The sequence below is a fragment of the Diaporthe citri genome (genome assembly GCF_014595645.1).
Source record: "Diaporthe citri strain NFHF-8-4 chromosome Unknown scaffold_4, whole genome shotgun sequence".
In the NCBI taxonomy this organism is placed as follows: Eukaryota; Fungi; Ascomycota; class Sordariomycetes; order Diaporthales; family Diaporthaceae; genus Diaporthe; species Diaporthe citri.
The window spans coordinates 2030684-2049170 of NW_025064849.1; the positions used below are offsets into that span (position 1 = coordinate 2030684).

At 54.7% G+C, this 18487-nt stretch overlaps 6 protein-coding genes across 6 annotated transcripts; 4 read left to right on the top strand and 2 right to left on the bottom strand.

Annotated features, from left to right (window-relative positions):
• Window positions 1-535: 535 nt before the first annotated feature.
• INS49_009729 (uncharacterized protein) lies at window positions 536-2061 on the top strand (the record flags this gene model as incomplete). Its single annotated transcript, XM_043170457.1, has 2 exons — window positions 536-715; window positions 805-2061. 2 exons carry the CDS (start codon window positions 536-538, stop codon window positions 2059-2061), a joined length of 1437 nt encoding a protein of 478 aa, XP_043025022.1.
• A 395-nt stretch (window positions 2062-2456) lies between these two features.
• Window positions 2457-3628, top strand: INS49_009730 (uncharacterized protein; the record flags this gene model as incomplete). The annotated part of the gene is made up of 4 exons (XM_043170458.1): window positions 2457-2516; window positions 2684-2702; window positions 2765-3320; window positions 3376-3628. The coding sequence occupies 4 exons, from the start codon at window positions 2457-2459 to the stop codon at window positions 3626-3628; spliced, it is 888 nt and encodes a 295-aa protein (XP_043025023.1).
• Window positions 3629-4307: 679 nt separating this feature from the next.
• INS49_009731 (uncharacterized protein) lies at window positions 4308-8400 on the top strand (the record flags this gene model as incomplete). The annotated part of the gene is made up of 9 exons (XM_043170459.1): window positions 4308-4351; window positions 4380-4467; window positions 4577-4684; window positions 4754-4932; window positions 5000-5090; window positions 5177-5566; window positions 6003-7209; window positions 7266-7476; window positions 7527-8400. 9 exons carry the CDS (start codon window positions 4308-4310, stop codon window positions 8398-8400), a joined length of 3192 nt encoding a protein of 1063 aa, XP_043025024.1.
• Window positions 8401-9022: 622 nt separating this feature from the next.
• INS49_009732 (uncharacterized protein) lies at window positions 9023-11761 on the bottom strand (the record flags this gene model as incomplete). Its single annotated transcript, XM_043170460.1, has 2 exons — window positions 9023-9628; window positions 9782-11761. The coding sequence occupies 2 exons, from the start codon at window positions 11759-11761 to the stop codon at window positions 9023-9025; spliced, it is 2586 nt and encodes an 861-aa protein (XP_043025025.1).
• Window positions 11762-14592: 2831 nt separating this feature from the next.
• Window positions 14593-16084, bottom strand: INS49_009733 (uncharacterized protein; the record flags this gene model as incomplete). Its single annotated transcript, XM_043170461.1, has 2 exons — window positions 14593-15636; window positions 15749-16084. The coding sequence occupies 2 exons, from the start codon at window positions 16082-16084 to the stop codon at window positions 14593-14595; spliced, it is 1380 nt and encodes a 459-aa protein (XP_043025026.1).
• Window positions 16085-17932: 1848 nt separating this feature from the next.
• Window positions 17933-18358, top strand: INS49_009734 (uncharacterized protein; the record flags this gene model as incomplete). Its single annotated transcript, XM_043170462.1, has 1 exon — window positions 17933-18358. One exon carries the CDS (start codon window positions 17933-17935, stop codon window positions 18356-18358), a length of 426 nt encoding a protein of 141 aa, XP_043025027.1.
• Window positions 18359-18487: the final 129 nt, after the last annotated feature.

The window sequence follows — 18487 nt, forward strand, 5'->3', positions numbered from 1 at the left end:
TTGCTTCCGAATAATCAATCAAATCGATCAATTGTTCTCCAGAGATCCTGACCTGCCAGGCATTGATGGTTCTCGTCGAGGGGCTGGGATCACTGGGGTCGCAAACAAATGTGGACCGCCGTTTAAGTTTTGACAGGGACGCCTCGACGCGACCGCTGCAGTCACTCGACGCGCTCCCTGTCCGATACTTTTCTGCCGAGCGAGAGCGAGGGCGAATGACTACCAGAGAGCAAGCAGCATCTGCAGTGAGCTAGCTGCGTTACAACCCCACCAACTTCTAGTTCAGTCCGATGTGGTCTAAGTGCTCTCAGGGCGGATGGATTGACAGAACGGACTGCAACGGCCCAATCTGTTAGAGTTTTGGACATAACCTCACGGAATGTACTAACAGATAAGACTCGAAGCTATGATCTTCAAAAATTTGGCTGCCGAAAGCTTAACCATTTCACAAGCTGCACCTACACACACCCCTTGAGCCATTATACGAAAGGTACAACCGGGCCCTTAGACTACAAGGCACACCACGCCCGACAAGATGCCTAAGCGGAAGAGAGATGATCTCCAGGAGAAGCTGGAGCACCACAGCACTGCGCTCTCCCGCGCTTTGAAAGTAGCGAAGGGATTTGAGAGACAGCGCATGGCAAAACGGCAGCGCGATCCCAAGTCAACTCGGGAGAAGAGAGGCAGGATAGAAAAGGAGATCGAGGTGTTGAAGGTGCGCATTTCCGGAATCCCGACTAGACAATCTCACCTGCAGCCTTCGGGGACGAACATGTCAGAGCGAAGCTGACCGGCGCTGTGCAGTCGCTCGACCTACACTCCGTCGCTCACGCCCATCTTTGTTCAGCCCTGCTGAGGATCAAGGCCGTTGCCGAGTCCCCGAGACTACCAGACGAGATCAAGCACGGCGTCCCAAAACCCGACCTCACGGAAGAAGAGCGAGCGGCCCTACACAATGTCACCAGTGGACTCTACAATCAGCCCAAGGTCCGGACCACGTTGGACGCAGCCGTTGCCGACATTTGTCGCGTGCTACAGGTACCAGTGCCCGAAAAAAAGGGCAAATTGAAGAGGGGAGACAAGAAGAGCGAGCCGGCGACCAGGGAAGACACAGAGGAACAGCCCGCGGACAGGGCTGCGAAGAGTGCACCGGAAGAAAAGAAGGCCAAGCCAGAGGAGAAGCCGGCCAAGGATGAGGTTTTGTCAGGGGATCAGTCATCGGATGACGAGGAAACCGAATGGGGCGGCCTCTCCGACGGCGACGACGACGAGGATGAGGAGCTAGTAGAAAAGGCCCTTTCGCGGTTTGAGGACAGACTCGGGGGCTTTGATTCCGACGAAAAGGCCGATTCCGACGATGAAGACGACTACGATACCGCAAATGAGGAGCTCGACCCCATGGAAATCACAGACGAGTCCGCATCCGAGGATTCGGAGGACGATGGGCCGGGGACACAGTCCGGGGCGGATGAGGACGGATCGAGCGACTCAGAGGAGGTATCTGTGTCTGTGTCTGTGTCTGAATCTGGGTCCGAGTCCGCGTCCGAGTCTGAATCTGATTCTGATGTCTCCGCCATATCACCGCCGCCCAAAACGTTACGAAAGGAACCCAAGAAGGGAGGCTACCTTCCCAGCTTAATGGGAGGGTATATTTCCGGCTCGGAATCCGATGCGTCTGACATTGATGTGGCGCCAGCTGCACGAAAAAATAGAAGAGGCCAGCGAGCTCGACAGGCGATATGGGAAAAGAAGTTCAAGGCCAAGGCCAAGCATCTAAGCCAGGAAAAGGCCGGTCGGGATTCTGGATGGGATTTGAAACGCGGCGCGGTGGACGGCAGCGACAGGACGCCGTGGAAGAAAGGGATCAAGGCGCCATTCGAGAGGAGGTCTGATGGCCAGCGCGATGAGCAGGAACATGCCGCGCCCGAGCCGAGGCGCCCAAGGCCGCCGACGAAGAAGGACGACGAAGGCCCGTTGCATCCTAGCTGGGAGGCGCGGAAGAAGGCGAAGGAGGCGCAACAGACGGCGGCTTTCCAGGGCAAGAAGATTACATTTGATTAAGAGATACCCATACCTGCGAGAAAAATTGAACTCAAATTATGGAGAAAGGATTCGCCGGAGCTCCAGTCATGGCTCGTCGTGATTGTCATCAACTGCAAGTAGTTCAATGTTCAGTCATCTGTCAACCTCAGGGCGCCCGGCGCAAGGGTCGTGGGTGCCATCTGCGGGAGCTGCCCGGGACGCAACTGCGACGTCAACAGTCTTAGTAATGAGCCGCGAGGGGCAGCATCGTCTCGGTTGCGATTAGTATTGAAGAGGTCATGACTACACTTACAAAGGACCAATTCCCTCAAGCAGTAAAACTTTGACACCCGGTTCTTCTGCTTTTAACGCATGACTGAACAATTCCCATCTTCCAATACTTGACTCAGGAATTTGAAGCTCAAGATATCATCATGTCGGACGGAACAGGCAACCCGACAGAGCTGTTCTCTGTGAAGGGGATGGTCGCACTGGTATGTCACCGGCTTGCAGTCGTGTTCTCCCCATTGGTTCCCAAACATGCGGTGCGACCGCTGGTGGCTTTGTGTAATGACTTGGAAGATACCCACGAGTTTGCGGGCTGTGAAACCTTATGTGCGCCCATTCATGAGCATCTACTAACAAGATTTATGATTGATAGATCACAGGTGGAGGAACAGGTACCAAAACGAACCTCTTTACACGAGATTTTCCTCTCTACAGCATGCTAACATTGTTCCAGGCATCGGCCTCATGATGGCTCGGGCCATTGCCGATGCGGGCGCCGCCAAGGTCTACATCGCTGGCAGACGCCTCGAGGTTCTCGAGTCGGCCGCCAAAACGATCAACAAGCCTGATGTAGTCATCCCGCTCACCTGCGACGTGACCTCGCAGTCCTCGCTTACGTCGCTCGTCGAGGAGGTCGAGAAGCGATCGGGCTACCTGAACCTACTCGTCTGCAACAGCGGTATCGGCGGCCCCCAGGTCCCCTTCCCCTCTCCTGAGACCTCCCTGCAGGAATTCCGCGAGAAGCACCTCGCCATCCCGATGGACCAGTACGACAAGACGTTCAGCGTCAACGTCACGGCGGTGTGGTACACCGCGATGGCCTTTCTGGAGCTGCTGGACAAGGGCAACAAGAAGGGGAACCTGGACTGGGAGAGCCAGGTCCTTGTCACGAGCAGCATCGCCGGCTTCAACAGAAGGGCACCCGGCGGATGGGCTTACGGGCAGTCCAAGGCAGCTGCGACGCACTCGGCGAAGCAACTGGCCGGCATCTTGCCCAAATGGGGCATCAGGTAAGTGTATTGCTGGAAGCCTTGTGGAATATCATGTCTAATGAGGCAATTGCAGGGCAAACGCCTTGGCGCCAGGGCTGTTCCCATCTGAGATGTCAGCACCTATTGTCGAGGCCATGGGAGGTGATGCCTCGAAAGGAGGTTTGATTCCTCTTGACAAGAGCGTGGTCCCTCTTGGAAGGATGGGTGATGCACAGGACATGGTCGGCACGGTGCTTTACCTCGTTTCGCGGGCTGGGGCATACCTGAATGGCAATGTCACAGTTCTTGACGGAGGCAGGTTGGGCACGTTCCCTTCTACATACTGATCTTGGTTGAGACGGATACATCACACTGAGACGCCTTTGTGCACCGTTTACCAACTCGGCAAGAATGGGAATGGAAAGAAATAGAACTTAGCGTCGGTTTCGCGATTGCTCTGTAGTAAATGCCAGTCTTGGGTCTTTCCAACATCGAATTTCCTGTATCACAAATTATGGCGGTGAAATGGGTCTGTCTACATAGTACTCATCACAAAGAGTTCAAGATCGGGTTAAGCGATTCCTAAATTGACGGTAAGAGGGCTTGCACGTCTGTTGGAACACAGAAGGCTGTACCTATGAATGTGCTGAAACAAAAAGCACATTATATCTATTGAGGAGGGATAGAATGCTGGAAGCACGGAGTTTGGCTGTTCGAATACACGACATTCGATCCTCCTAGATATCGTGAATCACAGACAAGAGTGAAAGGTTCTCCAAGCCTGCTTCTCGACAGTCCTCGAGTACTGTTAGGCCGGAATATCTTACGGCGTCGATACTGTCAGTACCACCTAAGTTGGTCCCTGTTAGTTTGTCGCCGGACCCCTGGAGTTGAACCCCACTACGGGCCGCGGCACGCCCCAGCTGCAGCTCCAGCAACGTCGGCGGATGAATGGCATGCGTGCGCGCGTCTACTCCATTCAAGATCCCGAGCCCAGTTTCGTTTCAGCTACAAGAGGGCACCACGATGCCACCTGGCGACCCGGTGCAATGGACGCGGATTGGGATGAGGTAAGTCGCTAAATACTTCCTTCTCCAGACCACCCAACTATGTTTTCGGCCGCATCCCAGAGCCGGCCGGGAGGCACCGAGTCCTGCGCGACGAGGCGGAGCCCCGCGATCACCTGGTGCGGCGGATTGTGGACTTGGGACTGCGATTGCGACCGCGAGCTGGACATCCGCGCAACGAGGAGCGACTGGGCCATGAATGAGGGATGCTAACTCGAATGTCTACAGTTGAGTCGTCAACTCCTCCCTCCACCGGGAGGGCAGTCGGTGCCTACCGTCGTCACCGCGCTCGCCTTCGATTCAAGCCAGGAACTCCTGTGGGCTGGAAACGGATATGTATGCTCGACCGGACGACATCTATGGTCCCCATTTCCGGTCGCAAAGCAATTTCTGACAGCGTCCCAGGGCCGTGTTACATCCTTCTATGCAAATAACCTTCAAAGATACACATCCTTCCGCGCGCACCCACCGTCCGAGGGTGCGGTGCACCAGCTGCTATTCAATGACAAGGGGGTTCTCGCACTGGGCGCCCGAGGCATCCACATGGCCCTTCGGAGAGGACCGCCAGTATGGCCACATATCAGGTGAGAGCGGCTGCTGCTGTGACACTGCTATTCGAGAGAGCAGCGCCTAATAGCTGTCGCGCCGTAGTGCTGAAGATATGAGAGACCTCCGGTGCATGAGTTTCACCTCGAAGGCGACCTCCGAAATCCTTGTCGCCGGTGTACAAGATACAATGTTTGTGATTGACACGAACAGAGGAGAGATAGTCAAACGAGTAGGATCGCCCCGTCGTCGTCTACTCGAGCACTGGCTAAAGTCGTCCAGATATCCACCGCACACCACTACATCAAGATGAAAAAGGGCCGTTACATATGCGCAGCTACAACCGATGGCAATGTCCACATCCTCGATCCCGTCAAGTTCAACATCATACACAAATGGCGCGCCCACTCTGCCTTTATAAACGACATGGACGTCCAGCAGGACTTTGTTGTCACGTGTGGTACCTCACTGAAGCAACCCGCGGCTACTTATATGCTCGACCCTTTTGTCATGGTCTTCGATCTGAAAAACCTGGCCACGATGCCTCCTATACCCTTTCCCCCGCTGGCAGCCTATGTCCGCATGCACCCGCGCATGCTCACGACAGGAATAGTTGCTTCTCAGGGTGGTCAGATGCATGTGGTGGACCTGCTGAATCCAAACACTAGCAATGTACGCCAGGCGAATGTCGTAGGCTCGGTACTCACAGGAATAGAAATCGCACCATCGGGGGAGGCCATCGCGCTGGCGGATACGGACTGTAATATGCACCTTTGGGGCTCTCCTTCTAAATGTCACTTTGTTGAGCTGCCACAGCCCACTGAATGGCCCGATGAAGAGGTCCCGCCGCCCCATATTGACTGGAAAGAAAATACGTGAGTTGTGAGCTTGGAGTGTGGTGGCGACACCTTAGACTGACTCTGCCAGCCCGCTGAACTCCATCGGCATGCCTTACTATCGAGAGGCTCTTTCGTCAGCCCTACCAAATACTTCCATCTCAGATGTCGGAGCGCCGCCTCCCAGGTTCGCACAGAATGATCTAGCACATCTCACAAAAGCATCCTTTGGTTTCTATGGTCCAAATACCCGGGGTACACGTCGAAATCAGGTCGAGGACACACGGGTAGCTGAGAAGACCACACTTGCCATACGCGCACCGAAGTTCCTCAGTGAAAAGGCCAGAGATGCGGCGAAGGTATCAAGCAGCGCGACTGCCCCCGATGGGCAGGTGGATATGGCCGTTGGCGCCTTGGGTACAGCCGAGCTGGAAAGCCTGCGGCTGGATGTTCCAGCTCTTTACCAGAGCGTCGAGATCTCGTTCAGCAAGTACGGAGTGGATGACTTCGATTTCGGCTTTTACAACATGACCCGATACGCTGGCCTGGAAAACCACATCGCAAATTCCTATGCAAACTCCCTTCTCCAGGTCTTGCACTTCACACCGTTGGTTCGAAACTTGGCTCTCCAGCACGCGGCGACAGATTGCCTGAGCGAGATGTGTCTGCTCTGTGAGCTTGGGTACCTGTCGGACATGTTGCAGAAGACGGAGGGCTCATCATGTCATGCGTCAAACCTGTTGAAATGCCTTAGCAACCATCCTCCAGCGTCTCGCCTTGGCCTCTTGGAGGAAGACTCGCGACAAGGCTCTCTTACGAAGATGATGCAGCAGCTCACGAGATTCTTACTTCAAACCATGGCAGACGACTACCGCACCAAGTCCCCCATCCCTACCGCGATGCAGGAAATCCTTGCTACGTCTGCCCTCACCACGATCAAATGCTTGAACTGTGGGAATGAGACCAGTCGGTCGGGCTCGAATTATGTGACGGACTTGACGTACCCGATGACCAAGGGCCGCGGAAGCCGTTCCACGAAGACAACGTTCTCTCAAGTGTTGAAAAATAGCGTGGAAGGGGAAGGAGCCATGAAAGGCTGGTGTATCCGCTGCAATCGATACCAATCCCTACAGGCCCGCAAGACCATACAAGGTATTCCCTCAGTATTGACGCTGAATGTCCCGGTGGCGGAGCATCGCGACAACGAGCTCGAACAAAGGATGTTATGGGCGAACCCAGGATGGCTTCCGGAGGAGATCGGTATCATAGTAGACAACGGCTCCTTCTTTTGCTATCAGGGCGAGGACCTGAAACTACACCTTCAACGCGGAGTGCACAACATCCAGGTTTACTCGCTCATCGGCCTGTCGGTCAACATCGAGAGCGGGTCACCGCAGAAATCACACCTTGGGGCCCTGTCACCAGGAAGCGTTGATACAGGATCGAGTCATAAACCGCACCTTGTAGCCATGGTCAACGGTAAGTCCTCCCGCGGTGTAGTCAAGCCCCGAGCAGCTGTACTGACCAGCTTCCAGTTGCGCATGCCGAGCCGTCGCCCCCAGGAGACAGCCAGTGGCACCTCTTCAACGACTTCTCCGTCAAAGTGTCAGCTGCAGAGGCTCTAACCTTCAACGCCAGGTGGAAAATGCCGTCTGTGCTTGTCTACCAGCTGAAAACTGCAAACAACAATCTCGACACCGAATGGGTCAAGAATATAGATACCTCGGTACTGCACATTGACTTCAAGTGCGTTCCCCAACATCTATCCGTTGTGAATCCTAGCTTACATTGTACAGGCCTGACGCAAATGAGCACCCATATCGTACCCTCGACCCGGTCATAGAACGGCCGGGACCCGAGACCACGGTTGCTCTTGACACGGAGTTTGTACTGGCAAAACAGTCAGAGGTGGAGATGAAATCGGATGGCGTTAGAGAGGTCATCCGGCCTAACTTCCACGCGCTGGCTCGTGTCTCTATCGTGCGCGGCGAGGGCGAGGACGAGGGCCTGGCCTTCATAGACGACTGGATCCAGGTCAGGGAGCCGGTCATCGACTACCTGCACAGCTACTCGGGCATTAAGCCAGACGACCTCGACCCGCGCAACAGCAGGCACTGCCTGGTGTCCCTCAAGGTCGCGTACAAGCGGCTCTGGGTGCTCCTGAACCTCGGGTGCAAGTTCGTCGGGCACGGCCTCAAGGGGGACTTCCGCGTCATCAACATCCAGGTGCCCAAGGCGCAGATCATCGACACGATCGACCTCTTCTACCAGAAGAACTACCGGCGCAAGCTCAGCCTCAAGTTCCTGGCCTGGTACCTGCTCAAGGAGGGCATCCAGGTCGACACGCACGACTCAATCGAGGACGCACGCATCGCGCTCAAGCTCTACAAGAAGTTCCAGGAGTTCGACGATGCGGGCATCACCAAGATGATGCTCAACGAGATCTACAGGGCCGGCGACAGCGTCGGGTGGAAGCCGCCCGGGAGCACCACCACGGCGACCGAGCAGCAGCAGGCGGCTTTGCAGAGGAGCCCCACGCCCATCTCCGAGGGGCCCTCGACGCCCGTTAGGAAGGGGCTGGCTGGGGCTCAGGGGGCACTTACGCCCAGCTGGTCGGCCGGGCCAGGAGCAGGTGGGTTCACCCCGGGAAGAGGGAGCCCTCTTAAGTAGACTCGCTCGACCCGGAGGGCCGGAGGGGAGTACATAGACGACGAGACTAGATGTCACGCAAATGAGCACAAGTTTTTTTAATGAGTGTATTGGAGTAAGTCCTAACGAGCGTGTTGAGTTTGTCCTAAGTCAAAAAATCATCGCGTAACTGATGTTTGAGTGGAGTGTGAGTAAGAATGCAACGCGGTGGGTGTCGTCAAATCGTACTAAGTCGTCATGTGCTGTGGGATGGGATAACCTTCTAGTGGGGTAACCTCCTAGTGGGATAACCTCCCATGTAATAACCTCCCGTGGGGTAATCTCCGTGGGGACAACCTCCCGTGGGGTAACCTCTCGTGGGATAACCTCCCATGTAATAACCTCCAACTGGAGTTCATCCAGTCGTCATTCATAAAGACCTAGGTTGGGGCCAAAACTGCATGTCGGTGGTAATGAAACAGACTCTTGAGCGGCGGTGGAGGGGGCATGTGATGATATGATGAGCGCTGAATGACGCCTTCGGAGGACCCTCCGCCCAAGATGGATATTGGTGAAAATAGCGATGCTTTCTGATGAAGCTCCGAAAGAAATTAGCAAAGCACACGCCTAATGCGGCAGAATCGTTGGTGAGGACTCAAGCATCCTAGAATGACCACGTCTGGGCGAGTATGAGTGGAAGAGACCCAGTACGGTATTCGCTCGGCTTCTGCCGCTTGGTATCACCACCTCCTTCACTGGCGGGACTCGTCAGCCGTGCCCGCTTAGTACCTGGATTGAACAGGGCAGGTACGCCATCGGCAGCCTCGATGGCGCCGTTCAAGTCGTCGTCCTTGGCCGGGACGCTGCCTTCCTCCTTGTCCTCGCCTGTTTCGCTGGCGACGTTCTCGTTCTCGTTCTTGTTTTCGTTCTCTGCCTCTTCATCGCTATCCTCGGCGGTCAGATCAATGTAAGAGTTGCTGATGTGAGGCGACGAGGCGTCAACATGCGGCGCCGAGGATGCGCGACGTGCCTGTAGGGCACTTGTAGAACGTCGTCCGGGCGTGCCACTGGTGCGAGGCTCATTCGGCCCGGGAGTAACAAACATGCTGAGTCTGGACGGCTGCCTGGCCGAGCTCCGCCCTGTTGTCGGTGCTTGCATCTCCACGATGTCGTCGTCCTCCTCTATCACGATGACCGGTTGCCGAGCCCTGATGATTTCGCTGCTGACGCGCGAGATAGACCCTCCTTCGGAGCGGGTTCTCCGGAGATTCTTCAAGTTTTCAGTGTCCTATCCTGATGAAACTTGAGAGTCGTCCCGCAGATACTGATGCAGACGTCTCCGGCGAAAACCCTCAGTCGTGACGGAAGAATCATCGTCCTCATCGCTGTCACCAGAATCGCTGTGGTCCGAGCCGCTGCTGACAGAACGCTGGCTCTCGTCCGGCAAGTCGCCCTCACTCTCGCTGAGCTCTTCCTCCTCGGCAACACCAGGGCTGGGTGCTGGTGTGAACGGGCGGCGTCTGCGCGACGGACCGGGCGGTGAGTGAAGGGAGGGTCCGGACGAGTCGTCATCTTCGTCATCGTCAGATCCATCTTCGCCATCGTCAGAAGAAACGCTCTCTATTGTGCCCTGTGACGACGTAGCGTCGTAGTCTAGGTCATTGAGACGGTTGTCGTAACCGGTATCCTCGGTGTAAATGGGCCGGATTCGGTCGAACTCCTGTCTCGAAGGTCTCCAGGAGGATCCAACCGGGAACAGAGGATCAAGATTCTCTAGTTTCGACTTCTCGAACCGTGATGGCACTTTCTCTTGTGTAACAACTCTCTCAATGTCAATGACGAAGCTCTGATCACGGATCTTTGCCACGCTTCTCTCAGGATCAGCGATTTCCTTGTCTAAATCATAAATGTGCGTCCAGTATAAACCTCGGAGCTGGTAAATATTGTCAATTCCCATGAGGCCCCTCATACTACGCGTCATCCGAAAGTTGGGCTGTCCTGCGGTTTTGCCCGCCATGTAAACCTTCTGGTCGTGGGGCTCATGTCTGCGTCTAATGACACCCTTGTGTGACTCTCTGACATGGATGCATAAGGTCTTGAGCGATGCGGCTTCCATAAACCAAGCGAGTGGCGACGTGCGTCGATTCAGTCGTTCTCCTGATCTCTTGCCGAGATTGAACTTGACGCATTTGCCGCCAACCCAAGTAAGCTCCACATTCTGAATTCTCTGCCATCTCGCTGGCCCTATGCCTGTGGCAAAGCGGTCCAATTCTCCAAGACTCGACCAGGCGAACGTATTTGAGCCGTAAAATATGTGGATGCCGTAGAATGCGAATTTTCGTGACACGCAAAGCGCTGCCAGCACTTTCTTGGGGTCCTCGGTGTCCCAGGTCAGAGACAAGTAGCTTCGTTGCTCACTCGAAATGAAGAAGCGTCCACGAATTCCAGTGGAAGAACTTGAAAGACCCTGCCTACTTGGAAACTCGACAGGCTCGCAGTGTGGATCGAGACGAGAGAAGCAATGGACAAGACCGTCCTTGGTAAGCAGTTCCGTCAAGATTTTGTAGAGCACGTTGTCAGGAAGAGGCTTTGTCGAGCGGATTTCCTCATCCGAGCGTACAGATTCCAGATCATTTAGAGAGCTCTCTCGTGAGCTGATACTCTCATCACCGTCCTTCATGACGAAACGAACCTGGGGATGGCACATGTTGGGGTCGATTGGCATATTCAAGGCCCTGTAGCTTGATTTCCATGCCTCCTGGTAACTGGAACCGTTGACAAGACAATCTTGGAGCTTCTCCTCCCAACTTGGCTCGCGGCCCGGGTTCTCTGATCCTGTGAACCGCTTGAGTTCCTCTTTCAGTCCCCGAATCTCGCTATTCGCCGCATCGAGCTGCTGCTGCAGGTAATCAATCGTCTGATTCTTGGCGTTGATTCTCTTGTTTGCATTCTCGAGCTTTCGAGCCGCGCTTTTCGCTTGCTTTAGACATGCCCGAGTGCAGGGTTCCGCATCGTCGCTGCTGCTGTCGTTGTACTCCATCTCAGCTTTTCCATTGCCACCAGCATCCTCGCGCTGGCCTCGGGCAGGCTCGTTCTCAGGCGAGTGGGCGCCTTCCGGTCGCTTGGGCTCAGCTTGCACCTCCTCCTCACTGTCGTCGTCGAGCTGTGAGGACTCGGCGTCATCGGCGTTAGGCGACATGGTAGCACCTGGCTGATTGGAGGACATGGAAGACTCCCGTGCGGGAGAGACGCTTTCTGGGCCCGCTGATTCGGCAGGCGCGTCATCGTCATCGTCCTGCTCCATAAACATGGGAGACTCGCTGGCGATCGAGGCGGGCGCTTCCTCCTCGCCATCGGAGAGCACTATGGGGGAGCTCTCGTCCCCTTGGCCCGGATCATCCATCGTGGCTGGAAGTGGTCCCCAACGGGTGTCAGCAGAGGAAGTTGTCGTAAGGCGAGGCAGTGTCCCTGGAGAGTCGTCAGAGAAGGCTGACCTTTGCGTGTATGTGTCGCTGAGCAGGTTGAGGGTGAGAAGAAGGGGTTGAGAGGAAAAGCGTGAGAGGAAAAGCGTGAGAGGAAAGGGGTGAGAGGAAAGGGGTGAGAGGAAAGGGGTGAGAGGAAAGGGGTGAGAGGAAAGGGGTGAGAGGAAAGGGTTTCACGAGAATATGTAGGTAAGTGTGTAGGTAAGTGTGTAGGTAAGTGTGTAGGTATGGGTGAGGTTGGGTATGTGTGTGGTTGATTGAGTGTGCGATGTAAGCGTCTGGTGTAAGGGTCCGGTGTAAGTGTCCGGTGTAAGTGTCTGGTGTGAAGGTATGAGAGGGGAAGGTAAGTCAGGTGGCAGGATACGTACGGAAAGGATAGAAGGAAAGCGAGGGGGCAGAAAGCAAGAGAGATCGAAACAAATGGGAGAAAACTAGACAAAGAAGACGAAAGGCAAATAGATATGCAATTCGATGGTAGACTGATGCAAGAAAGAGACGTCACTTACCACTGAGCCTAGGAATATTGTGAGGCTGACAAGCCGTATGTCAGCATGGAAGCGTTGAGAACCCAGAAAAGATGCTCCTATTACGCCAGTTGAGGACAGGAGAGAAAGCAGCGGAGAAAGAGAGGGTTGCGTGTGTATGTGAGAGAGAGTCGAGAGTGAGAGTCGAGAGTGAGAGTGAGAGTGAGAGACAGGGTGTGTGTGAAAAAGACTGAATGAGAGAGTGTGTGAGAGAAAATATGAGTGAGCCTGTAAGAAGGGGTCTGTGAGTGCGTGTGTGTGCGAGGAAGTCTGCGAGGAAGAATTTGTGAGAGAACGTGTGTGTGTGAGAGAGAGAGGGAGGGAGGAAAGGCAGGTTGAGAAAGGTTTTGGAGGGGAGGGGTTTGTTTAGGGGGGGTTAAAGCATGTTTATAGGTGAGCGAGGGGAGGAGACAGAACCAGTGAAAGTAAGAAGACCACGATATGAGTGAAATACATACCTAGGTTTGGGAGGGAGATACCACGCAGTGTGGACTCAGGGAATGTGTAAGACTTGAAGATGTCAAAATCCGGTTAAGGGCGAGATGAAAACGAGGCACTGCTGAAGCAGGTACTTGCAGAAGCCAGAGAGTGGCAGGGCAAGTGAGGAGGTCGTGACGCAAATATGTGAAGATGGGACGAAGACAACGTTGAGAAGAGACTGTTGAAGAAGATTTTGAGGAATACGTGCTCACGAAAACAACTGGATGAGATGCTTCATAGGAGAGCACTGCGTGTTAGTGGGAGAGGGTGATAGGAGAGGGGAGGGGGAAAGGAGAGAAGGGTAAAGAGATAAATGACCCATAATGAAAAGTGGAAGTAACCTCACGGGACGGCAAACGTGAGGAAGTGTAGCAAAGTCTGTGGATGTAGAGTGAGAAACCATTTGGATGCCCTAGTGGTGATGTGGCCATTGAACTAACGAGAATGGAGTAAGGTTGATCTCACATGCCTCAACAGTTTGGAGAAGTTGTTCGTCTGTGGTATCTGGAGAGAGGTAGGGACCTGACCAAGAAGACCGATTCTGTGTGCTGGATATTGATATGATCTTGATCGTTGTGCGATGATTGCGCAACGATTTCACAACGAGACGTGACGTGAACGCTGAAGATTTGCGAAGCCGGTGTGGAGCCATCAAATAAGGACACAGCTAATGGACATCACATAATCTAGATGATAGCGATTGAGGTACAGAGCTACCATTCGTTGGTGCTGCTGCGACCGATGCCCTGAAGTAAACCGTCATTCTCGTAAGGCATATGCGCACCACGCTCGTAGAGTCCATTAACTAATGGAACTCATTCCGGGTTTCTGATTCAACCAGGTCACACGTTCATAACTCAACAATGGCCCGGAGCTCTTGGTTACTTACAGTTCCAAGCCTCCATCCATCCTGTGGCGAAGTGTTCAACTGAGAAACTCAATGTTCAGCAGTCAAGCCTGTGTGTCCAACAATTCTGAAGTTCTTAAATAATCCCGCATGGTGGCGGCCCGATATCAGTCAACCTGAACATTACGTTCATCTTGTTGCCATTGCACTATTGAGAACTGCACACCTGCAGTTTCCCTGCTGAAGAAAGGGGCAAAGCAGAGTGAGGGGACTGGGTAGAGGTCAAATTGAGCCTATCCTCTCTAACTCCGAAGGGGAGGGTCGCTCTCCTTCGGCCAGATCGATGAGTGACTAGAGCTATATGAACTGAATAGCTTATATACAAATATATTGTATCTATACTTTATAAAAATTCTACCTTCTGAATGGACGGGTTGTAACCTTGAGAAGACTCTTAACACATTGATAACTGTGTAGGATAATCATGAGAGCCACCCCCTCCCCCCCTTCGGAGTTAGAGAGGATAGGCTCAATTTGACCTCTACCCAGTCCCCTCACTCTGCTTTGCCCTTTTCTTCTGATATGCTAGCCTGTAGCTATCCTCTTAAGCCGAAAGAAAACTCATCTTTAGCTGGGTGCCGTAAGCGAGTTGTGGCTTTATTATGCTGTAAGTGCCGAGTCATTTGAGCTTGAACCGATCAAAGTGGATAGTTTCCCAATAAGCTCGTGCGAGCTGTGAACAGCAAGTGATGCGCACAGCCCATCACCACAACCCATCACTTGGTGGACGCATTTGCCAGAACCGGACACAACTGGAATCTAAAATACAGCTGCTCAGGGATCATCTGAATATCTGCAATAAGCGTCTCTCTATATTTTGTTTAAGAATTAATATGGCCACTCAGTCAAGCTCGACGGAAGCAAGTGCCTGGCTAATGAAGTTATCTGTCCCCGCATCGGCCCGTCTCGTGTCCTTCGGGGCCGCCTCATTAACATCAAGGTCATCTGACCGTACACTGGCCTCCCCGTCGTCACTTTTCTCGCTGCTCTCCTCGCTTTCTGTCTCAGGTGGTGTCTGCAAACCCGTCTTCTCTGCGCCGGGTGCGAAGTGTCTCTTCAATATACACATCTCCACCGCCACACCCGGCCCAAAGGCGCAGCCCACGATGTGGTCTTTTGGGCCTCTGCCATCTGGTGTACAGGCATCCATGTCTTTTGAGCGCAAGCGGTCCAGCACGCTGAAAATCGTGGCGCTGCTAGAGTTGCCGTGGTTGATGTACGTGTCATAGCTCGCCCTCATGTGCTCCGGAACCAGCCCCATCGCCTTCTCTGCGCCGCTGAGAATCGTTGCACCACCTGGGTGCATGGCCCAGTCAAAGTCTGATGGCTTGGCGTCGTCCCATGGTGGTGACAAATCCAGTGAGGACGTCAGGTCTGCAAAAGTCTTCTGCAAGGCCCCCTGGGCAATTTTCGGCACGCGCGGGGATAGAACCACCTTCCAGCCCACGGGGTCAACATCAAAGCCCAAGTCTTTTGTTGTGTCTGGGATAATTCGATGATCCCAACCCAGTAAGTCGTACACTGGGCGCCCGGGAGCAGAGCGCTCGTCACCCAGCCCATTACTCAGGACCACTGCGCTGGCACAGTCTGAGAACAGACACACTCCTATCCTGGTTTCCTGAAGCTTGTCGATGCTGTCCAACTCACTTCGCACCATTGTCGTGCTCACTTCGAGGGCAAGCACCAGTATGCGCGCTGGTTTCCGTCGGTAGCTGTGACCCAAGGCGAGGTTCGCTGCCGTTCTCAGGGCGGTCAATCCACCTGCGCAACCAACACCATGTAGGAGGACTCTTTCGGCCTGGTGTGAGACTCCTAGCTCCTGGCAGACAAAGTGATCGAAGCCGGGATTGCCGCTGTCCGTACATGTTGTCGAGACGACGTGGGTCTATCTTGTGGTTAGCTTGCGCTACATACCATGAAAAGCAGCGAAAGGTTCATCTCTCAGTCCTGCACCTGGCACACTGCGGCTCAGGCACGGGCGGCGGCCCGATACTCACAATTTGATCCAGGTCGATTTTGGCTTCAGCAATGGCTTTCCGGGCAGCACTGACGGCGAGCGGTACTCCATCATTCATGAACACCTCATGAAGCTGTGCTATGGATGGAGGATCGGGGTGGTTGACGACCGGGTGGTCGGGGTTGCCGATGGACGAGCGGGTGTCGATGCCGGTGAACTGGTTGATGGCGCACACCTTCTTCATGGAAGGACTCTCTGGATGGTAGCGTTTCGCCAGAGTGTCTATGGCATCTGGCTTGAGATCGTATGGTGGGTATTGGGAGCCCACTCCCAAGATGGACAGGCCCAGCTGCCCGAAGGTGTTTGGTGAGGCCATTGCCAGCTTTTTCGCGGTCCTTTTGGCGATTGATTTGACGATTGAGCCTTGTGAGGTGTATCCTCTGTCTTCTCCACCGGCTGATGCACGCTTTCGAGGTGTAGACCAGTCACTGTTGGTTCAATGGCTGACGGGCGGCCGGCACGTGCTATCAGGATCGTCAACGTTCCCAGGCAAGGCCCAAGAGGTTGGTACGCAGTCCAAGCCCAGCACGTTGGTAGCAAACTGATAAGTGAGATTTTCCCTAGTGTCTCTTGTACTTCCTGCTCCCAAAGAGTCACAAGGTCGACGAAGCGCTGGTAGAAGAGTAGCGGGTTGAAAAATTGCGATTCAGTTGCGACGGCTTCAAGGTTGGCAACCACGTGCACGAATTTCCCGCGAAATTGTCTCAAGAATTTGAAACAGTCTTGACATGAGAAGGTATATTCATGAAGAATCCTTAGGTAATTTGGCCAGGTGAGGAGGGGCCTCTCACTCAGTTACGAAGACTGGTCAGGATGGGTTGTGACGCGAGGCGACGATGTTTGAAACAGGACGGGAGAGGTGTCCCAACAAATTATGGTGCCGCCGAGAGTATGAACAGGAAGGGGCGACGGGCTGTGTAAATCATTCCGTGCTATGATTGTGATTGCGATTGCAATGGGACGACGTGCAGCAGGAACCCAGTAGGTACTTGTACCATGTAGCTGTCTGTTGCAGCTGCAGATACAAGGCCGCCTGGGTCAGTCACGGTCCGAGGTCCAGGTCCATTCTTGGTGAGGACTTGCCCCATCCCCCGTCCTGGTGGCGAGAGCTTGATTCTCAAAAAAAAACCAAGCCCCAGCCCAGCCCAGCAAGCGCGTATGATACCGAGGCATCTGCAGCATACCAGCATGCACAACACTAGTCATTCGGCCGTCAGCCCACGCAGACACCATACCTGGACGACCCTGGGGATGGATGCACAGGGCTGCACCGAGTCGCAGGGCCCGACACCGAGACATCTAGGACTGCACTGGTTGCCCACACGAAGCTGACAAGGTCTCCTCCCAAACGCAAAACACGAAATCTTGAGTTCCCGCTGCAGGAAGTGTAGCAGAGCATGGCTGTGAGAACGGCCAGCTGCCCAAGGTGAGCTCTCCAGTGCTGCCATTGGCAAGAGCTGCAAGCCCACCCCTGACATTCCAGATCCTCCCCTGCCGCATCCCGGCAGACCTTCAGGAGCTTGCCTCCCTGCTCCTCTCCTTGCCATGCCTATCTACCTGTCTAGACCTGCCCCTTCGGGACCAGAACAGAGGGTGTGGCCGGGACGCAGGAGTCAATGGTCCTTGACCAGGACGCTGAGACAATGCTCGGCAGCTCCAACCACACAACCATCCACCAACACACAGCCGCACCCACCTTGACCGTTTCCAGGAGACAACAAGACAGCTCACAAACCCACCATCTTGCAGCCCACTAAGCCCTGTGCGACTGTCAAGCCCGTCAACATGACATGAAAATTACACCATACAAGCAACAGTAGGCGCCAGAACACAGCAGGCTGCAGCCAGACTGCCCAGACGAGGAGCAACGGAAGCGAGGTGAGCCGCCTCTGCGACGCAGTCAATGAATCATGGCCAGTGCAAAACTAATCATGGGCGCCCGTTACGTTCTAGCCATTGACCAATTGGACGCACAATCTGCACAGCCGCAAAGACCGCATTGGTTCGTCGCCCGGAACCGACCATCCGGAACGGCACCCGGAACACACAATTCCACCTTCAACGGTCACAATCCGGCCGACCCAGCCCCGCCCGGGGCACGAATTGCGCCGGGCCCGAGCCGCCGCAGACCACGGAAGCAGTCTCTCCCAAGGGTCGAGAAAACATGCATTTCGGCAACCTGGCCCTCCTCTTCCACGTCCTCATCGAAGCGCCCGCCTCGCTGTCCTTCCTGCTGAATGCGCCGAAGCAGCTCCGGGAGGCGAGGCCTAGCCCAGAGGCTGTCCTCGTGTGCCAGAGCTACGGCGGCCTGCTGTTCGCTACCAACGTGCTGTGCGTCCTGCTCCTCTACTCCAGGGGCAGCACCAACTTTGACGATGCCAGCGCCATCATCGCCACATCGCTGGCTATATGCCACGTCATGCCTATCCGCAGGGCCTGGATGAGAATCAAGGCGCAGGGCGCCGGCCGTGGCTGGCTACAACAGGCCGATGCGCTGGGTGGCCCTTATGTGCACTTGATGGTGCATGCTCTATTGCTTGTGTCTCTGACATGGGCGGGCTTGCATGGGATAGTGCGTGGAGAGCTTTGAGATTCATATGGAGGTTTATATATTTAGGGGCTAGCGTCCTGTACAGCACCACATGGAGGGTTGCACAGCATTAGCCCCGGTCAGCCTCTACCTAGGTACCGGGCGGCCCTCCAACAACGCCGTGGAGGC